Raw genomic sequence first — 19,904 nt, 5'->3', positions numbered from 1 at the left:
GCCTCAATTAAAGAAAATAAATTTCTTTTCCTACAATACTAGAAAAATTATTTCAGCTAGTGCAGCTTGATTAGATGCAAAAGTCCTGTGACCTGCAGGAGCAAAAATAGACAGTGCATGTATTAAAAGTTGGACATAAACTGTAAGTATACTCCAAGCTGGTGAGAGCATTGTTTTGTGCAATTTGTACAGTTAGCTGTGATTTGATTAATAGTACGCAGAGCTCTCTACTGTAAGCATAAATTACCGAACATCTGCAGAAAACAGATAAAAATGTAAAATATGATGCTGTTGACTGTCTTGTTTGAGCTGCACCTTATTCCCCAGTGCTCACCTACTTTCCCAGTTATGCTGAGGTTAATTAGTACAAGTGGTACCATATTATTAGATAATGTAGTCTTAACAGCACTGTTACTATTAAAGTTTGCATGTTTAAGCTCATGTGCTACTGTTTTTCAATGAGAAAACATCTGGACTTCAGAAATACCTTGCAATGTATGCACATCTGTGATACAGTGAGGAGGGTTATTGTGTTGGAACAGGAAATGAAATTATTAAAAGCTTCAGAGCTGAAAAGCTTCTTTAACCAGAAGGTCAAAGGTGTTAATTTACAGTACAGGAATTTTTTTCCAAAAATTCAGTGATAGACACGTGTCAAAAGAAATTACCAGATTGTGCAGGGATTACTATTAGCAATTTTGTTGCTGGTCCTCTTTGCCTCTTCCAAATACACCCTTCTCCCTACCAGCCTTCTAGGGAAGGCAGGATCCGTGCACCCACAGAACAGCAGACGCCCAAAGGGAACATCAGGGACTGTCCGTGTTTTGTCCAGGAATTATACTGAGACAAAGAGCCCAAAAGAGGTTTGATTCACCATGACTGACCCCCATTGGTGACAGGACCTCCAGAAATACAACTGACAGATGCTCTCATGTGGTCCTGTGAGCCAGAGGAGCCTGACAAGAGGAGGTGCCACATGTCATTTTGGGAAACTCTTCTCTGAAAAGAATTCTCCTCCATCAGCAACAAAGCCCCCACATAAACAGCATTCCTGGTCTCCAGCACCTTCTCTGTTGTTTTTTCCAACAGGTTCCTGGATATTTAGGAAACTGCTCCTTTTTCAGGAAACTGTAAAATAGAATGAGCAACTACTGTATTACCTCATGATCTGGAGAAATCTCACCACATAAAGCACTACTGACTGCTCTAGTTCCAAATGTTGAAACAAAAATAAAAACCTCACAGATGTCTCTCAAAGAAATTCAAACCAAAGAAAGAAGAGCTAAAATGGTGTGACAAGAATGTTAAAAATTATGTTCACCCACCCACAGTACAGCACACTTGGGACTGTTGTGGCAAGCAGGCTTGGGAATCTCTAGGTTCCTTTCTCCTCTCACATTAGTGCTGGTAAATACAAAATATTTCCTAAGAGGTTAAGAAAGTATGAAGATTTTCCCCAAACCAAAAGAGATAATTTTCTTTTTTTTTTCTTTTCTATCCCTCTTTGTTTCATTTTAATCAATGTTTCCCTGTTTTAATCCCTGTTTTGCCCAGCTTGAAGAACATCGTGCCGAGCAGAAAAAGCTGAAGCATCTACAGAAGAGACAGGCCCAGATCACTAAGGAGAAGGACCAGCTGCAGAGTGAGCACAGCCGAGCCATCCTCGCCCGCAGCAAGCTTGAGAGCCTGTGCCGAGAGCTCCAGAGGCACAACAAGAACCTCAAGGTGAGTGGGAGCCTTATCACAGTACCCAGCAGTGGGGGGAAAGATGATGTTGACACCTTCCCATCTCCCTCTAGTACCAAATCAAAGGGACTTTTGCACCTGCACATGCAATATATAATAATTATATATACGCTCTAATCTTGAGGTCCATTTACAGCAAGACGCCTTTATTTCTCATTCGGAAATATCCCAGCACTTTTGGACACTGGGTTTGCCCACACTAGCTCTACTCCCTCCTCCCATTATTAGGGAGCTCAGTGCAGAGCAGAGCAGCAGTGCTAACAGACCTGGTCCCTCAGAGTGCAGATGCAAATGGCACATGCGTGTACAGAACCACAGGAACACCAGCTTTGCTCCAGCGGACTCACAAGAGGCTGGTGGGTGTTTTCATGTAATTCGAGCACTTGGACTTTTTCAAGTGATTTTTGAGGGTCAGTCAATCAGGACATTTGCCTGAAGACACCAAAAGTCAAGACAGGAGTAATGCCAACATTATCTGTGGAAGTTGTTTGGATTATGAGAATCAGTTAAAAGAGAAAATTTTCAGGAGTGTCAAAAGGCTAGGATCCATACACCATGTCTGCCAATTGCTTGGTGCATCACGCCATTTAAATGTGAAATTTATAATATGATTATGCTCCTTGAAAAAAAGTATGTTCAAGAAGAATATTTCTGTTGTGATTGTCCTTTATTTTCTGAGCACGTGTTAGTGATGGTGTTGGTATCAGTATACAAAAGACCTCTGCTTTGATCTATTCAAACCCTTTCTTTATGGGGATATAGTTATGTATAGAATTACACATAGGAATTGTCAGCAGCAAGAATTCCATCTGATACAAGCTCTATACTGGTAATGCATTTTCATTCATTTCCACCGGCTCAGGAGTGGGCCTTCAGGGTCTTGCTCTGACTTTCATTGTGTGCTGGTAATAATACAGCTGGGAGAGGGAATAGTCACACATACACTCAAACTACAATCCTTCCTACTAGAAGGATAAAAGCATTTAACAGATAGGGAAGCTAGAAGAAAATCTCTCTATGTTCAGTTATAGTTTCACAGAACTGGTAGTGAAAATCAAATTTTGTGCCTGTCATTTGTATTAGACCTGAGTTACTCTTAATATTGATCCACAGTGATTTACCAGGCCATCTGTGGGTAAAATATTTCAAAAGAAATACAAGCCAGTTTTAAAGTGAATTAAAGATACAGTGTACAGTGCTTTGCATAGCCTTAACTGATGTTCCTAAATTATATCAGTGGAACAAATCAGTGAAGACTAGGGCATTTAGAAAAGCTAATTCTTTTGGAAAATATTTGGAAAACATATTTGGAACAAATGTTGTTGAATTCCTCACACAGTTTCCCAGCTACTTTATGCTTATTAATCTTACTGCTAGAGAGCATGATTTTTCCATTCTCTTTGTATATAAATATTTCCTTACACATTTCATCTTCACAATTAGGAAAGTCTCTTTCCAACACCTGTTGGACTGCTTTACTTTGTGACTAGATTCTCCAAATAAACCTATAAATTTCAGGCTTAGTTCTTATTTTTATCCTGTATCTTTGCCAGGTGAGCCAGGGAAGATACCTGAGATGATCTGGTATTAGGAAGAAGTGTTCAAATTTTCATCACTTCTTTATATGAATTTGGAGACCTTTTAAAACACCCAGAATACTATCTTTCCTCTGGTTCCCATGCTATCAGCGCAGAAAAAAACCCCAAAATTAAATAAGACAGTAAGACAAAGTACACTTGCAGAATGCATGAGAAATAAAATAATAAATAAAGACATTCATGATCTTTATCCAGTTTTGTTTCTCTCAGAATTTAAGTATAGTTCCTAGAATATTTGCCTTTGTGCTTTAGCTCCTGGAAATCTGTGAATGTCCAGAAACTCATGTTCTATTTATTTAAATGAGTGCAATTTTCTTTCACTTATGACTGTACTGAGAGGGCTCAAAACCAGAAAATCCATCAAATGTTATTTTTAAAATCTTATGCTTAAACATTTTTATTTTGGTTTTGGCAGGACAGAGATTAATAATTTTTTAATTCTTGGAATGAACAGTTCTTATTATGTTTCAAAACATGGAAAATAAGAGGCCAGGAGATTGTGTCATTTCAATAGCAAAGGAGAAACCTGGCCTGCCCAGATCAGAAACCCCCTCTGACTTACCATGTGGTACATTATATGCACATCACATCATGTAAATGTCATCTTCACTCATCTGGTGTGTGGAATTCCCATTAACTGCAGATCCATGCAGCCAAGTGGTGATGAATATGCAATGCAGAGCTGCATTGAAAATCCACAGGGCAGGTCAGAGAAGAAAAATTTCTGGTTAGTATTGGATACCAGCCTCAAATTCTCACTTACATGCAGTCCAGCTATTCTGATTATTTCCTTGCAGTTACACAGATGTTTCATTCTCCCTCCAAGAAAAGCAGAATAAAGGTTGGTGAAATAGTGAAATGTGTTCCCACAGCAATAGAGAGCAGCTCTGCTCAGAGCAACAGCAACTCATTTCTCTGCATGGAGTTCATGTTCTGCCAATTATCTGACAGTCTGGTAGCTACTTAGCATCTTGTAGTGACACGAACATCTCAGGTCCCTCATCCTTCCTGCCACCAGGCATTAAGCAATGACTTTCATACAAATGTCACAAAAGTCAACAGCCTCAGTTATGGGCTCAGCTCCAAACTGGCTCAGACTGTGGTGCCTGGGAATGAAGAGCACAGTTCATTGAAAAAAGGATTCCTTGTTCATATTATCTTAGCTGATATGGCTTCAGCAGACCAATAGTCTTCTGGAACTGCCCCAGAGAGGCACGAGAATAATTCCAGTATCAATCACACTCTTCTGTTCACAAATGATCTCACATTCCTGTGCTAAATCCCAAACTGTAAAATATCCTGTCTTAATTTTAACAAGGTTTTACTCAATGCATTCTTACATTCTTGGCAGCAAAACATGAGAGCAAAAGCAATATTGCACTAGGACAAAAACATATGTTTGAAAGGGTAAACATGGAATGCAAAGGTTCCCAAAGGGCAGAGAAAAGAGAATAGTTTATGGCTAGTCTCTGCTCAGTACTGTAGCCACACTGTTGTCCTGCTCAGCCAGTTCCCCTCACCCCCACCCATCCTTAATCTGTCACTGGGATCTCAAGGATTTAACAAATGAAGGCTTCTGAGGAGCTCCCCAGGACACATACCAGCCCCCATTCCCAAGCATATTTTTCTCTAAAGCAGAACAGATACAGAGAAATCCTGCATCCTTCAAATAAATGCTTGCTGGCTCAATGTCTTTAACCACAAATCTTTGTATTGTCTCTGTGCTCTGTATTGTATCAACTTTCTACCTCAGAAGAGCAGGAAATAAGATCTTCTGAGTAACACAAATACAGAGGGTTGGGTTTTTAAAATTTGCATGATTGGTAGTCTCAGGATGTCTTGTTTCACCTTGTAACAGAACTGTTTGGTGTGACATATGCACAGTCCACCCTTTTTGCTTTATAGTCATATGGACTTATTACTCTGGAGAGATTTAAATCATGGTAGCAACATTATAATGCTACCTGTGTTATAACAATAAAATGTTTTTGAGGAAGGATATTTTGAAGCCATAGAAAGAGGACTTCAGACGTGCAAGTTTATCACTGACTTCTCCAAGTGAAGCACTTGTTCCCTCTTTTGCCTGCTCAGGGCTGCACATATGTAATGGAGAACTAAGAGGCATGAGGGGGTTTTTAAGCAGTTCTTAGAGATTAAGTGGAATTCGTAATCAAAACTACCTAGGAATTCACGTCGAATTTGGAAAACGTTTAAAATAAAAATAAAAAGGATGACATTGTTTGTAAATATGCCCTTTCAGTAGAAAATTAAATGTTTCCTTTTGGAAATACTAAAGCGGTAGATTTAAAACACCTTCTGAGCAGCATTTTTAACTCTGCTTTGGAAGTGCATTCTTCTGCTAAAAGGATTTGAACAAAAAATACTTATGAACAGCTCAGTTGCTGGTCAAGCAAAATGTTTCAAAATCATTCCCACCAACTGAGAAAAAAAATATTCGAGAGCTTCTTTTTCATCTTGCTGCAAATTTTCTGTGTGTCCAATTTCCACACCTGGTACTGAACCAGGACCCAACCCCCAAGTCATTTGCCCAGCTCCACATGAAATTCTTCCTTCCTCCTAGGAGGGAGAGTCCCTTGAGGGAAAGTCACACTTTGTATTACTCTGTTTATGAATACACACACAGGTTCTTGTGTGAACTGCAGAGCACTGCAGGGCTCTGTGGTGATTTCTGTGCAGCAGGGTATTATTAATGGCTCCATTGCTTTCCTCACATCATCCAAGGCATTGTCATCCCTATCGCTCCCTGGACCGCAAAAGGACAAACACGCCCTACCTTGAACAGCAGCTGTCCTAGATCAGGCTCGTGTTGTGCATGCTAAGCAGAAATTGGGTCATTTGGTATTCACCTTACTTCATGAGCAGGGCCTGAATCAACACCTGCTATGCCACATTCGTGATACAAATTATACCTTGTTAGAGTCAGCTAAGGCTTTATTCAAATATATTTATAGAAAATATCCATATGCAGTGTTACCACAGATTTTTAATGCAAATTACTGTGCTAGTTGGAGCCTTATTAGAGTAATGGCATCATTTGTGTGCTGTGGAGTAAGTTTTTAACGTGGTCCTGGCTTGATTTGTAACTACAGCAGATATGGTCCTAGCCATTCTACATTAGGATTACGTTCCCCAGAAGGGCAAACTGCCCTGGAAGAAAATAAGGAAGGCAAAAAAATAGTCTGTATTTCTGGATCCAAAGCAATGAATCCAGATTCTTTCTGCATTGTCTTTTATATAAACAAATCTAAAACAGAACTTCAATAATGGGAAGAAAATTAAATCTGAATGTCTGCTTTGATTCTGTAGGAAACAACATACAAGCTTTCCTTGTACTCACTAGCTAGTAAATTAGAGCAAATGTTCATGCCAGTTAAAAGTTAGGGAAGGAAAATTGAGGAATTGGAAGGGATTCTTTAGCAAGTGATGGATTTCTCTTAAAAATTTAAATCCCAAAGGCCATGAATTTGATATGAAGATTCCTTGTTAAATCAAGGCATTGTAAAGGCTGATTTTTTAATTTAGTCAAAGAGGATTTTGACAAAAGTGCTTTTGACTGCTTCCACTAAATATCTTTTTCCAAAGCAAAAGCTGTGATGCAGTATCATGAATCAAGACATGCATGTATGTCCTCTCCTTCAGGCTTGCTTTGACCTGAACGTCTGCTCTACATCCATCTTTATAAATGCAAATTCTTAGTTCCCTAATTTTTTCAAGTCCACTGTGTAATTTGCTTTATAAATTTAGAATCATGCCTAGTGCTGGAGCAGATGAAAGCAAGAAAATCTCCAAAGAGGAATGCAAGTACATATAATCCTTCAAAGGGAAGCCTTATGCTACTCAAACAGTATTTTTTCTGGAACTGCTTATTATGCCTCTCACTTACTGTGTTCTCTCCCATTCAACAACAGGAGGAAACAATCCAGAGGGCACGGGAGGAAGATGAGAAGAGGAAAGAAATAACTAATCACTTCCAGGGCACACTGAGTGAAATCCAGGCTCAGATCGAGCAGCAAAGTGAGAGGAACATGAAGCTCTGCCAGGAGAACACGGAGCTGGCAGAGAAGCTGAAGAGCATCATTGACCAGTATGAGCTGCGGGAAGAGGTGAGCAGTGCCCTGACTGCTGGCTGGGCAGGGCAGCACACCCGGCTGTCCCAGGGGAAGCAGGAAGCACAGCCAGCAGCCTGGCCATCATTCGGGTGTCTCATAGGAATAATGAGAGTAGCCCCCACCGTGTTTTGCCATCTGAGGAGCACTGTGCCTGCAGCACAGTCCGGTCTCTGCGCGTATGGAATTGCGTGGGACAGCGCCCTGCCCCGGCAGCCTTGACGCTCTGGGGAGAGGGGCTGGGGCACCCGAGCAGCGAGACATGCCAGCTGTCTGCTAAACTGCCCCAACCCTGTCACAGCTCCCCTAAATCCCTGGGGACCTCCCCCAGCATGCCTTTCCTCCCTCCCACTAAGCTCCCACTGAGTACATCCCAGCTCCCATTTCTTTCGACAGCCTGTTCTGCGGGTGACAACAAACATATTTTGTTCTCTCCAGAAGTAGATTGCTGAGAAGGGCTCTGATGTAAACTATTTGACCCTTTCCCAAAAGCAGAAAATTAGGATGGCAGATAAAGGTGACGCCTTGAATTGAAATAGATTCCTTTTTTTGCAGGCACAATGCTCACTGAGATCCAGCAGATAGTAGACAGATGGGAAATTATTCTTTCTACATACATTGGAATTGGCCAGAAAATTTTGACACCAGAAAAAAATCCTCCAGTAAAATCCCAGACTACCATTATTTTTTTTTTTTATTTTATGACAAACATCAACAAATATCACAATGGGTCTTTTTATAGTTTCTAAATACATTTACTGTGAGCCTCAGTGCAATCAGACAGCATTATCATACTGAATTAAACATAAGTTATCTGTCTTTACAATCTGGAATGACTGATACAATACCTGCTTTTTCCAAATCTGCTGAATCATGTATGAAGTCCTATACTGAATGAAGGAAATGTACACTCCTCTCTTGTGGTGTCTATGAGAAGGAAATGTAAACCAGAGGGACGCACTCAGAATAATTGCTCCTATGAATTTTATCTAAGTGAATTAAGAGTGAAGAAGGCTATCAGCAACGTTCATCTCCTGAAAGTCACCTTGGAGGCAGATATTTTACAGGCTAGGGGACACCTCTAGTTTGTTTGGTCTTGTCTCCAGATCCCCACTCATGTCCTGTCACCCAGACTTTCTGTTGTGCACATGTGGCCAGACCAAAGGGAATGCACTGGGCTTGTATTTACACAGAACATGTCATGGGCTGTGCACCTGCTCCAAAGTACTACAGGTGAAATGTGTCTACACCGTCATCCACACTGTGGCATAGATCCACTGGCCATTTAACAATTTAAAAAAAGTGTGTCCCTAGCATATTTATTATTGATGAGCAATTATTTGATCTTCAGTCATACGAGATTATATTAATTACTTCATATGTAGACCACAGAACTGGCAAAGATGCTAAGGCTTTTTTTTCTTACAATAAATCAAAAATTATAATGTACACCACTTTCCCTTCCCATGCTAATTCTGGCACAGTTTGTTCTTATCAGAGCTGTAATTTTTTAGTAATTGCAATAGGTTGAGTGTGTTCTTGTTTTGCAATGATTTTGTCTTTCAAGTGTTCCAGTAAATAGCTGTACATGTACAAGCATGAAGGTCTATGTAGATAATTAAACCTGCACATTCAGCAAAATTTTTTTTTTTTCACAGCACCTTGATAAAATATTTAAGCACAGAGAACTTCAACAGAAGCTGGTGGATGCCAAGTTGGAACAGTCTCAGGAAATGATGAAGGAAGCTGAGGAGCGACATCAGAAAGAAAAGGAATATGTACCTATCTTTCTAATTTGTCTTTTATCTAGCTTTAGGCCAAAACAAGCCCTGCATGCTATTTCACTAATATATTCAGGTCCAATCCGGGGTACAGTAGCAGAAAAGTTTTTATAGCTACCATCAATGCAAAGGAACAGCCTCTGAAAGGCTGCTTTCATTGGCATTTTCAGTTTTAGGAGCACACTGCAGAGCAGTGGGTTAGAGCCCAGATGGCTTCAGCTAACTCACTGTTACTGTGCAGTTGGTACATCATGATGTTTGGTCAGGTGATGCCATTAGTTTTCAATTGTCTCTGGTATTTGATACTCCATCTCCCCATACAATAAATGCATACATCTAAACCACCAGAGAGGAGACCAAGAATGTGAGATTGAAGTGAAATGGCTGAAGGCTGCTATTCCCCCAGGTTCCAAGGCTCCCCAGGCATCCTGCCATGGATCCACTTTTGCCAGTGGAGGAATCCACAGGAGCCACTTGCTCTTACAAAGCCTCCCCTTCTCTGTTACACTCCGTACACTGGTTGCCAGTGCCTCTTTCAGGCAGCCAGGGTCTGGGTCTGTTTAGCAGCTTTGTCTGCTCTTCCTCCCTTTCTGGAGGAGGGGACATCTTTAGCAGGGGGACAAGGAAAAGCAGCTCCAGGAGGGATGTCCTGTGCAGGCACAGCTGGGATGGGAGAAGTACGCTCCTCCATCTGTAGTCTCACACATTTTGTGACTCAATCAGACTAAAATTAATTTTCCCAGACTGCCTGCTATTTTCACAGCAATCCTCACATCTACAAAGGATCGGAGTTCAACGCAGGCACGTGGTCCCTCTTCTCAGTGGAGGCAGCAGATCTCAGAGGGCATGACAGGCTCTCATTAGCTGGAAGAAAGCTTTAGTTTTCACCAGTCCTCCAGCTAACTCAGGAGCAGCATGAGAGATTACTATAAAGAGAGGACATTTATCCCTTCCGCATATCTGGAAACAGATATATGAGCACTGGCATGGCTCTAACGGGTATTTTAAAATACTCAGCTCAAAACAGATGAAAATATGGGGCTCTAAGACTTATGGTTAGAGCACATGGGGAAAACAGCATACACCTCTTACCAAAAACAGCCCATGAGAGCATTTATCCTCTTTCTCTGCACTGATCTTGCAGCTGGAACACCCACTCCTGCTCAGCTTTACTCCCAGCTAAAGAGTGAGGGTGAAAAGGATCTGGGGCTTTTCTGTGCTGATCTGCATATCACTGCATGAAAACTTGTAGTCCAGCTGACTTATTCCCCTTCACTCTGAAACCTACATAAAGCCAAACCCTAATATTTCATTCATGACCATTGATTCTTGGCAGATTTAAACTCCAGAAAACTCCAGATGTCCAAGAAATCACTTACAATGGCAAATATGGGTTTACTTTACTGATGTCACTGGGAGCTCTGCTAATGAACACCAGATTTCAAATGCTGAGAAGAAAAAAAAAAAACAAAACAGAAGTTGTATAATACCAGGCATTGGCTCTGTGGAAAACTGGCATTTAGATCCTTGTGTCAATTACCTCTCGTGCTGCACCTCTCAAAGCATGAGTTTTGGGGCTGCTGGTCACCTATGACTTGTCCCTGTTTTAGTCAAAACTTCTTTGTGTGTGTTTTTTCCAGAACTGGTATGCACAGTCTTGGTATTTGCATTTCTTTTAAAGCACTGAAAGTTACCACTTGGGAGTGGAAGATTTTCTTTTGGGCTTTGCTGTGTGTAAGAAATAACAGGTTTGAAAACAAGCTACAAAACCTTTACACAGTGGGTGTATAATGGTACGTACTGTGTACAAAGAATATTTTTCTCTTGTCCGAATGAATGCTTAAAAATCCTGTCCTTGAGGCAGGCTGGTGATGTATGGTTAACATCACCTCCAAGCAAGGTAGATTTAGCTACAGAAATTAAGGCCAAAAGCCATGCAATGAGTCAAGGCATAATTAGGTATGTCACAATTCATCACAGGTAGCCCAGCACCCAGAGAGCTGGCCTACACTTGGCTCCCACCTCCATCCTATTGATGTGCTCTTATTCCCACCCACCCAGCTATTGTGATAGTGTCTGTGGGAGTAATGTATATACATGTATGTATTAAATCAAGGTGCTTTTGATAGAGTTCTCTCACTTAGCTGTAACACTCTCCGGCTCGCTAATGTGCAAAGTTAGAACAGTTTTCAGAACCTTTCTCTCCATAGAATTTTCTGATCCCTGTGCATGACCTTTGCTGCAGGATTTTGCAGGTGTTCTTAAATGAAAATTATTGTATTCTTTTACCTATTTGATTACTCTTTGAGGGCTCATTCTGATGCCTTCCCATGCACTTCTTCATGTGGGAATTTTTGCCCCTAAGCAAAACTTCTTTACCTCAGACAATGAGAGATGTTCCCTCTTGCAGAGTCTGTACACCTCAGAAGGAAGTCGTCTCATTGCTTGCACAGTTCACTCTACACATGCATCAAAGAATGCAATTCCCTACTGAAGCAGCAATGGTTCATAATATGTGGCTTCCACAAAGAGACCTAAGCTTGACCTAAGGATGCAATTTTACCACCATGCCACAACGGGTGGGCACTACTTGTACTTCCTCTCCCCCATACCAAACATTTTTAGCACTTGTAATACAAACTTTGATGAGTAATTAATTGCAGTTTAAAGCATCTGTGGCTTTCAAGTATATGACTGCAAGGTATTGGTCACATTTCTACATAATTGGAATTTACAGAGTCTGACAGCAAAAAGAGAAGCTTAATTTTCATTAAGCCAGCCCCTGTGACTGTCTGGACCTCCAGCAGCTATCATAGCTCTAATAATAGTGTATCATCACCACCCTTCACTGAAGTGCTGCTCTGTAAACACCACATGCAATATTTATTCATTTCTTGATACTTCAGCCTCCTTGTTACCACTTCATAGTCTATTAATAAATGTATCAGTTCTGATTCATTTTCTCCCAGATTGGTGTTTGCAGATGACCTCAGGCTGCATAAGAATGTGTGCTAATTTGAGCAAGCCTCACTGTGGCTTCCATTACAGAAGAGTTTATTAACACTTGGATTTTTACTCACTGCAGAAGTTATGTGGGTCAACAAGAGGGATTTTATTAAGAGGCAAAAGAAGCAACTTTTCTTTGCCTTCTCTGTCCATCTGTTGTGCTGTGGCCAAAGACATGTTGCAGGAGGTGGGACCTTTTCTTTATTCCAGTCACACTGGGTATAGGGGTAGCCCTAGCTGAGATTAAAGCACTACAGATAAAAGTCCAGTTCTTAGAAGTAATGACTGGCCTAGGGACTGGGTAGCTCAGAAGGCTTTCAAAGCACTTTTCATTAAATCATTCAAAGACTATAAATTCTAAAAAACACTCTAAAAAAGTAGATATCAAAGAAAGGTGAAACTTAAAAATCCAGATTTCATCCAAACTTTAAAAAAACCCTTTTTTGCACATGTAAAGCATACCCTCTTCTGAGAAAATAAATGCACAAACTGATGCTCATTTAACCTATACCAACTCTTTTTACTGGCCATGACACAACCTATTTGAAATTTTAATCAATGAGATCTGAATTCAAGAACTTGATTTATCTCCATGGAACCAAACAAAAAATTAAATTCTCAAAAGGAATATTAAGAGGCAGGTATAAAACAAGTACAACACAGCATTTCTTCATAATTGAGCCGTAAAACGTTCCTGTCTAGGAAACTTTAGATGGCAAAAAATTCAGTAGGTCTAAATCAAAAGGCTGAATTGATGGAAGAAATATTTTTCTGGAGCTAATATATATTTGTTTATATATGCAGAAAGTCTAATTCAGATAGTCTCTGTGCCACAAACAGCTGGAGGCAGTCAGCATTTTGGGGTTCGTCCTCAGCTCTTTTTCCAGGTGGTATTTGCATAGTTTACATGTGTTATTTCCAATAAAATGGTTAGAATAAAAGTTTTTACTGGGGATCAAATACATTTTCTGCATGTGCTTCTACTCACGTTTCACTTCCAGTATATGATCCACTGACGTACACAGTCCCTTTAATTTCAATATATTTTCAGAGCCCAGCTGTGCTATTTTAAATACAATTTACAGTACAATTTAAGTACAATTTAATCCAACAGAGCAAAATCCTGTGGCAAAATAACTTCTTTATGTCTCATTTCTCAAGCTATTATTAGCATTCTTTTTCTAAAATATATTTGGCCTGACTAATAAAACACTTTATAAATGTTTGGTAGACGACAGGGACATTTCTTTAACACTCAGGTAAATGTTTCCTGCTTTCAGATTAAACCAATTGCTAAAATATTACTGTGTACTTTGGAAGTGCTTACTCAGAACTGTAGCTAGGAAAGGTCTCTGAACACCTCATTCCTACAATTCATTCAGCCTTGACCAATCCTCCACCTGTTTTATCTGGACATCAGATCTGGACGTCAGAATGTGATTTTGCCAAACAACTTGGAGCAGGGAAGCACACCTTCTCAGGAGAAGCCAGGAAAGAAACTGCAGTCAAACTCCTAGTGGGCTGCCTACTGAACCTGAGATATTTATCACCCTGAGCTGGAATTCTCCACTTGTCAGTGCAAACAGCACCCAAAGATAACACACAGCAGTAAATGTATGACATTTACTATGCATTGGCTTTCTGAAAACTCACAGATTTTTTTAATGCAGGTCTGACTGTGACCATACCCACACACTAACTCATGGTCATTACTGCAAAAGGGTTTGCCATTCACTGGAGAGCAGGAATTTGGCTGGAGCTGTGCTGAAATGAATTGGCCAGAAAGTATAACCGTTCTCTAAAGGTCTGGTGAAGATGTGGTTAAATACCACACTATTTATAGCCCACTGTACTGCACACTTAATTCCAAGTAGGTTTTGAACTCCTACCCAAATATGCCTTTGGAACGCAAATAGCCCGTCCCATGTCTCAGGGTGACACTAAATTGTCTGTCTTACCTAACTGCTCTAGCTATATTCACGTGAAAGTTAGATCACTCCTCATCGCAGTAACATGAGTAGCTGGAGGATGAGGATTTCCAACTGATAATCTAGGGACCTAACAATTTTCTCTCTGTTGCCTAAAACACAGCTCCTGAACCAAGCTGCAGAATGGAAGCTCCAGGCCAAAATGTTAAAGGAGCAAGAGACTGTCCTACAGGCACAGGTGACGTAGGAGAGGTGATTGCATGGTGTGCCTTTGTTTGCCTGTTTTTAACCCATGAGGCACATCCCAGGTAAAGTATGCAAACTACTTTCTGTGTATTCCTTCTAGCCTCATTCTATATCCCATAGACTATTGCAAATGAAGCAGGTTATTTTCGAGCCAACTGTAAGGTAATGCCCATACTGCAAATCATACTCTGACATGTGGGTTGTTTAGTCTAAAGAAGAGAAGAGAAGGCCCTTTTCCAAATTTTTGGTATTTAAAATAGGTTTATAAAGATGAAGAGAGATTTTTTTTGCCAGGGGATGTGATAGGACAAAGGGTAACAGTTTTAAAGTGAAAGAGGGGAGGCTTCTTTCACATATGAGGAAGAAATGCTTTGCTGTGAAGATGGTGAGACACTGGAAAAGGTTGCCCAGAGAAGTTGTGGATGCCCCATCCCTGGTAGTGCTCAAGACTGGCTGGATAGTGTTTGAAGCAATCTGGTCAGTGGAAAGTGTCCCTGCCTAAGGCAGAAGGATTGGACTCATGATCTTTAAAGGTCCCTTCCGACCCTAATCATTCTATAGTGCTGATTTATGGGTGTTTGCAGTGTTCAACCACAGAACAATGTGTGTGCCTTGATTATTTGCCATAACTACCCTTCAGGCAGGTTTCTAATACAGCAAAGCACTGAAGTACATACGTATTAGGAAACAAGTTTACCAAACTGGAACTGCTGTCTTTCTAGACAGAATTCCTGTTAAAGTTAATGAAAATGCTGCTTTTGCATCCCATATGCTTTTCTGGACTGGGGTACAAAGGCAGCATTTTCACTAACAGGAATTCTGTCTGCTAAAGCCTTATAGAGAGGGGTGTCTAGGATTTCAGTGCTTAACTGTAATTGGAAACTTTCAATAAAATAAAAGTACTCACCAAAATGACACCAGGAGTCAAGCTGGAGTGAAAGGCAGTAAAACCAGGAAATAGGCAGAATATACTACACTTTGCGAGCAATGCAATAATCACCTTGAATAGTCGAGTGAGACCTTGAATCAATGAGTGAGAACACTAGATGACATCAAAAAAAGAGAGTATCAGTAGATTTTTCTAGATTTAAGAAACAATTATGTAGATTCATTGACCTGTCTGTGAGATTCTCCCCAAGCAGAACCTTGAGGGGGGTGGTGTCAGTCTGTCAGCTCCTCTTGCAGCTGCCAATCTCCTCACCCATCAGGAGGTGCCCTCCTAGCTTTGCTCACAGTTAATCATACAGGCAAGTTGTCCCAGCTTTTTCCTTGCAGATGGTCTAATGTAATTGCTACCTGTTGAGCCATCAAGAAAAGACAGTGTTAAACTGATAACCTGGAAACATGCTAAGAGGGGTTTAGTTTTTCACGTGTTTTTTCAGAGGCTGAGATAAGCCAGTGAAGAATATCGTATAAACTGCTGCTGACAACAGTTTCACAGGTTCTGCAATCAAACCTCAAAAGTCTCTGAGTCTGTCCTGACTGCAAACCCACTCCTAATTTTCTCAGAGTAGTTTTAATGAAACTCTTACGTTCAACCAGATGAAAAAAAATTTATTCAGGCAGACCTCCATAGCCAGTTTAATGAAGCTGGAGGTATTGATAAAAACTAGAACATTTGAAACAGAAAAGGTGTTTTTAGAAAACACCAGTCAAACAAGTCTGTAAAGGCACTGAGAATACTTGTGCAGACAAAAATTACTTGATTCACTTCCTGAAATGAAACATGCAGTTAAGTCTGTTGCTCAAGTGTGAGAGCTCTGTCACTTATATATCAGCCTTCATTTGGAATTACTGGGAATAATAGCATTGTTGATATTATTTTTATGAATTTTTATTATTTCCAGTGTGGTAGCATCAAAGGACGTCCCTCATGGACCAGATGCTATCATGCAAGGCATTGTGCAAGTGCAGAACGGAGAGTATAAAGAGCACCTTGATGCAAACAACACAAAGCAATAAATAGATATTATGCCCCATCCCTGGAACTGTTCCAAGACAGGTTGGATGGGACTTTGAGCAACCTGCCCATGGCAGAGATGGTCTTTGGGGTCTCTTCTAACACAAGTCTTTCTATGATCAACAGAGGAACAGCTGCATGGAAATTTATGAGATGTTGGGTTAGTGAGATAGGGAGAAGCCATAATATAACCTTCACAGTGAGATATCACTCTGTTTTAGAGTAGGTGATGAACACCCACTTCTTCCTTGAGCTAGAAGGAGCTGGGGACATCATGTTCATGCCAGCCTGGCATCTCTGGATGGCACAATGTGCCAGAGACAGACAAATCTGGCACTCCAAATGGTGACAAGGATCTGGCACCAGCTGAGAAGGGACACCCAAACTGTGGTGGTGCTTCCCAGGATGCTGCAGGCTCTCCCCAGGCATGATGTTTAGGCAGACTATTTTAGCTCCACGCATTGAAACATAATAAAAATTAAGAAGCCAGCCAAGACCTTTAATTTTTGGTAGCCAGCACAGTGCAACCACTAAGCCATAGCAACCTAGAATATAACAAGGCCAAAGGGGTGTCCCCATCGTAGCACCCTCTCAGCATGGCAATGCTGAGGAGCCCCCAGTTCCCTTCCCCCAAGGCCTTGCACTCACAGCAGTGCTGCCTCTGCCCTCCCTGCCCACACAGTCCTGCTGGATGCGGCAAGGGGGTCCTCGTCTCCCTGACCTTGGAGCACAAGTGCATGCTCCAAGTGAGTGACATCTCTCACAGCCCATTCCCAGACACTATGAAAACATTCATTTATTATTCATTTTAAACTGCAGAAGCTATTCTTAGTGCTATGGTGCTGCTTAGGGCCCCAGCTGAGGTCAGAGCTTGCCCTGTTCAAATGTGAAATATTTTTGACCTAATTAAACTATACTCAATTTTGGAAGGAAAGCAGAGACAGAATTGAGGTGAGCTTTTTTAAAGCAGATCTGGGCTAGGAGCCTCAGTTCTCTGGCTCCCACCAGTGCTCCGTCACCTGGCTTTAGCATGCTCAGGCATTTCTCCCTAGAGCTGTGATATCTCTTCCAAATGCCAATGATCCATTGACACACTTGGTACCAGTGTCCCACCGAGGCTGTGGAACTTGGCCTGCTAAAACAAATCCCTCTGAGTTTTTGTTTGTGCCTAGGTCACAGCTCTGGCTACAGCCTTATATGAATACAGACATGCAAGATTCATGTCAGCTAGCTCTGATATTGGCACCATGGAGTGCTCTGTACTGGTAAACCTCCCATGTCTTCACCCAGCTCCATGGGGAAAGAGCTGCTGCCTGTACCCTCCTCAGCCTCCAAGGTCCTTACAGCCCAGGTTATACTTGGCTGGAACCCTGCATCTGTGGCTGTGGCAAGGGGCACCATAACAACTACCTTGAACAAACATGATACATAATATAACCATGCCTGGTTTCAAAATCAGAATGAAACCCACCCCACTATTAGCAACTTCTTCTAAATCTCCTTTTCCTCAGTAACTTCACAGTAGTATCAGGGGAGGGGGTGAGTTGGCTGGCACCACACTAAAGAAAAGCTCCTAGATAATCCTTTATCCAGTTCTCTGCTGATGTGGAGAGAGGGGGAGACCAGAAATCCCACACACTGGAATACTGCAGGCTGCTCTTGACCCTCCCTGTGCTCTGCACCCACCCTGCCTCAGCCACCACATGTGACACCATTGCTTTTCCTAAGAGCTGCCAGACTGGACAGATGAAATGTCTGATGACCTAAACACTGCTGGGGATGTTCTGGCACCAGAAGGAATGGAACAAGCTGGAGCTGGTCTTCTTTTCCAAAGGGGAAAAAAAACCAAACAAACAACATTAAACAAACAAAACAACAACAAAAACCAAACCATCCAGAAAAAGCCAAAACCAAGAAAACTTTACAGAAAAAACAACCTCAGATCTTCCGAACATTTGTTCCCCCAAAACCATCTGATGATTTTAGATACAAAATATTGCAATAATGACAAAATACAGACACAGATAAACTTTCACATGGCTGCCAGGTATAAACTGATCACAAAATACAGAGCCCTGGTAGTCTGAAACGCTGGCACATCGCAACAGAACTTTCTTCCACTCTGCTTCACAGAGTGAAGTGAAACTGGTAGAAGAGGCTGGCTGGGGATGGCTTGCTCTGTCTTTGTTGGCTTTGCCTACAGCTGCAGTCCAAAACAGAGCTGACAAGGTGCCCTCTCAGCTTGCTCAAGCTGTGGTGCAGGGATGCATCTTGAAGGAATCCAGTGCAGAATCACGGCGGTGTGAAAGTGAAGGGTGGGCTTTGCTTACATGCCAGGTAACATAGAAAGTGAGCAGTGATCCTGCTCTCAACAGAGGAGTCCAGTGAAGCACATCAAGCACTGCCTGGGCAGCTCCCGGCCACAGCCTGAGCCACCAGGTGGAAAGAAGGAAGAGGGGAAACCGTGACTGCAGTGTGGTGTGGGGATACCTCTCCCCCAGCTCACTTGGACATCAAAAGCATCATAGCCAGGGTAGCACCCAGGTCCCAGCCTGCCAGGAGGAGTACTCTGAGTAATCCACAAGACAGGTGAACAGCCAGGCAGCCAGGCAGTATTGACCTGCTCTGTCAGGGCTGAAACCTCAGGTCAAAGCTGAGGTTTGGTGACATCTACATGGCGAAGCAAGGCTTAGAGCTCAGACACAGTTCTTTGCACTGGCTCTCACCTTGAGTTGAACACACGGAATGGTCCTGCACAGCATCAGTGGTTGGACCAGCTAGGTTAGTCCTTGCTTATGGAGATGGGCCAGGGATCAAAACAAGGGAAATGTTTTCAGAAGTCTTGATATCTACAGAATTACTTTTCTTCAGGACACCACAGCTGCAACATTCAGGAGAACAGGGAATCCATAACTCCCAGGTATTTTTAAAATCACATGTCTGGCTCTCTCTATTCTTACTCAGTTTTCTTTCTGCAATGGAGGAATCATAATAGTTTGCAACCAGAAAAAGATCCATAGAGTTTCTTTTCCCTGATGTTTGTGCTTCATGGTCTCCAAACAGAAGCTAATTTCCATGTCCAAACACAATACTTATTTTATTATCTTCTACCAAAGTAGAAGTTCACCATCCTGGATGTTCTGAAATTACTGAAGGTTCTTTTTCTCTGTTAATGCAGATCACTCTCTACTCTGAGAGGTTTGAAGAATTTCAGAAAACATTGGCCAAAAGCAATGAAGTGTTTGCCACATTCAAACAGGAGATGGAAAAAGTGAGTAGGAGCTCATGCCTGAACTCCGTAGTTGATACTTTCCTTTTAGATTTTGGAATTTCTCACTCTAATAATTCTACCTGAGATGAGGTCATCTCTGCACATTTTGAAAAATAATTTCATCAACATTCAAATAAGATTTAGGACACACTCAGCCACGACCAAAAACAGGTTAGATTTCAGCTCTGCAAGCTGAACAGCAGAAAGGAGAGTAGAAAGCTCTCCATTTCAGCTAAAACTT

At 41.5% G+C, this 19,904-nt stretch overlaps 1 protein-coding gene across 1 annotated transcript in view; it reads left to right on the top strand.

Moving 5' to 3' along the window:
* TXLNB (taxilin beta) overlaps window positions 1–19,904 on the top strand; it is a 34,778-nt gene that overhangs the window by 9,562 nt on the left and 5,312 nt on the right. Inside the window, exons 4-8 of the mRNA XM_005518449.3 lie at window positions 1,555–1,725; window positions 7,274–7,468; window positions 9,130–9,249; window positions 14,350–14,424; window positions 19,571–19,663. Of these exons, the coding sequence (XP_005518506.2) occupies window positions 1,555–1,725; window positions 7,274–7,468; window positions 9,130–9,249; window positions 14,350–14,424; window positions 19,571–19,663 (654 nt within the window). The remainder of the gene's footprint in view (window positions 1–1,554; window positions 1,726–7,273; window positions 7,469–9,129; window positions 9,250–14,349; window positions 14,425–19,570; window positions 19,664–19,904) is intronic.

This window comes from Pseudopodoces humilis, chromosome 3 (genome assembly GCF_049639895.1).
Source record: "Pseudopodoces humilis isolate 2021_Gansu_Grassland_sample_001 chromosome 3, ASM4963989v1, whole genome shotgun sequence".
Lineage (NCBI taxonomy): Eukaryota > Metazoa > Chordata > Aves > Passeriformes > Paridae > Pseudopodoces > Pseudopodoces humilis.
The sequence above is the reverse complement of the archived record's forward strand: the minus strand, read 5'-3'. Positions and strand labels throughout refer to the sequence as shown.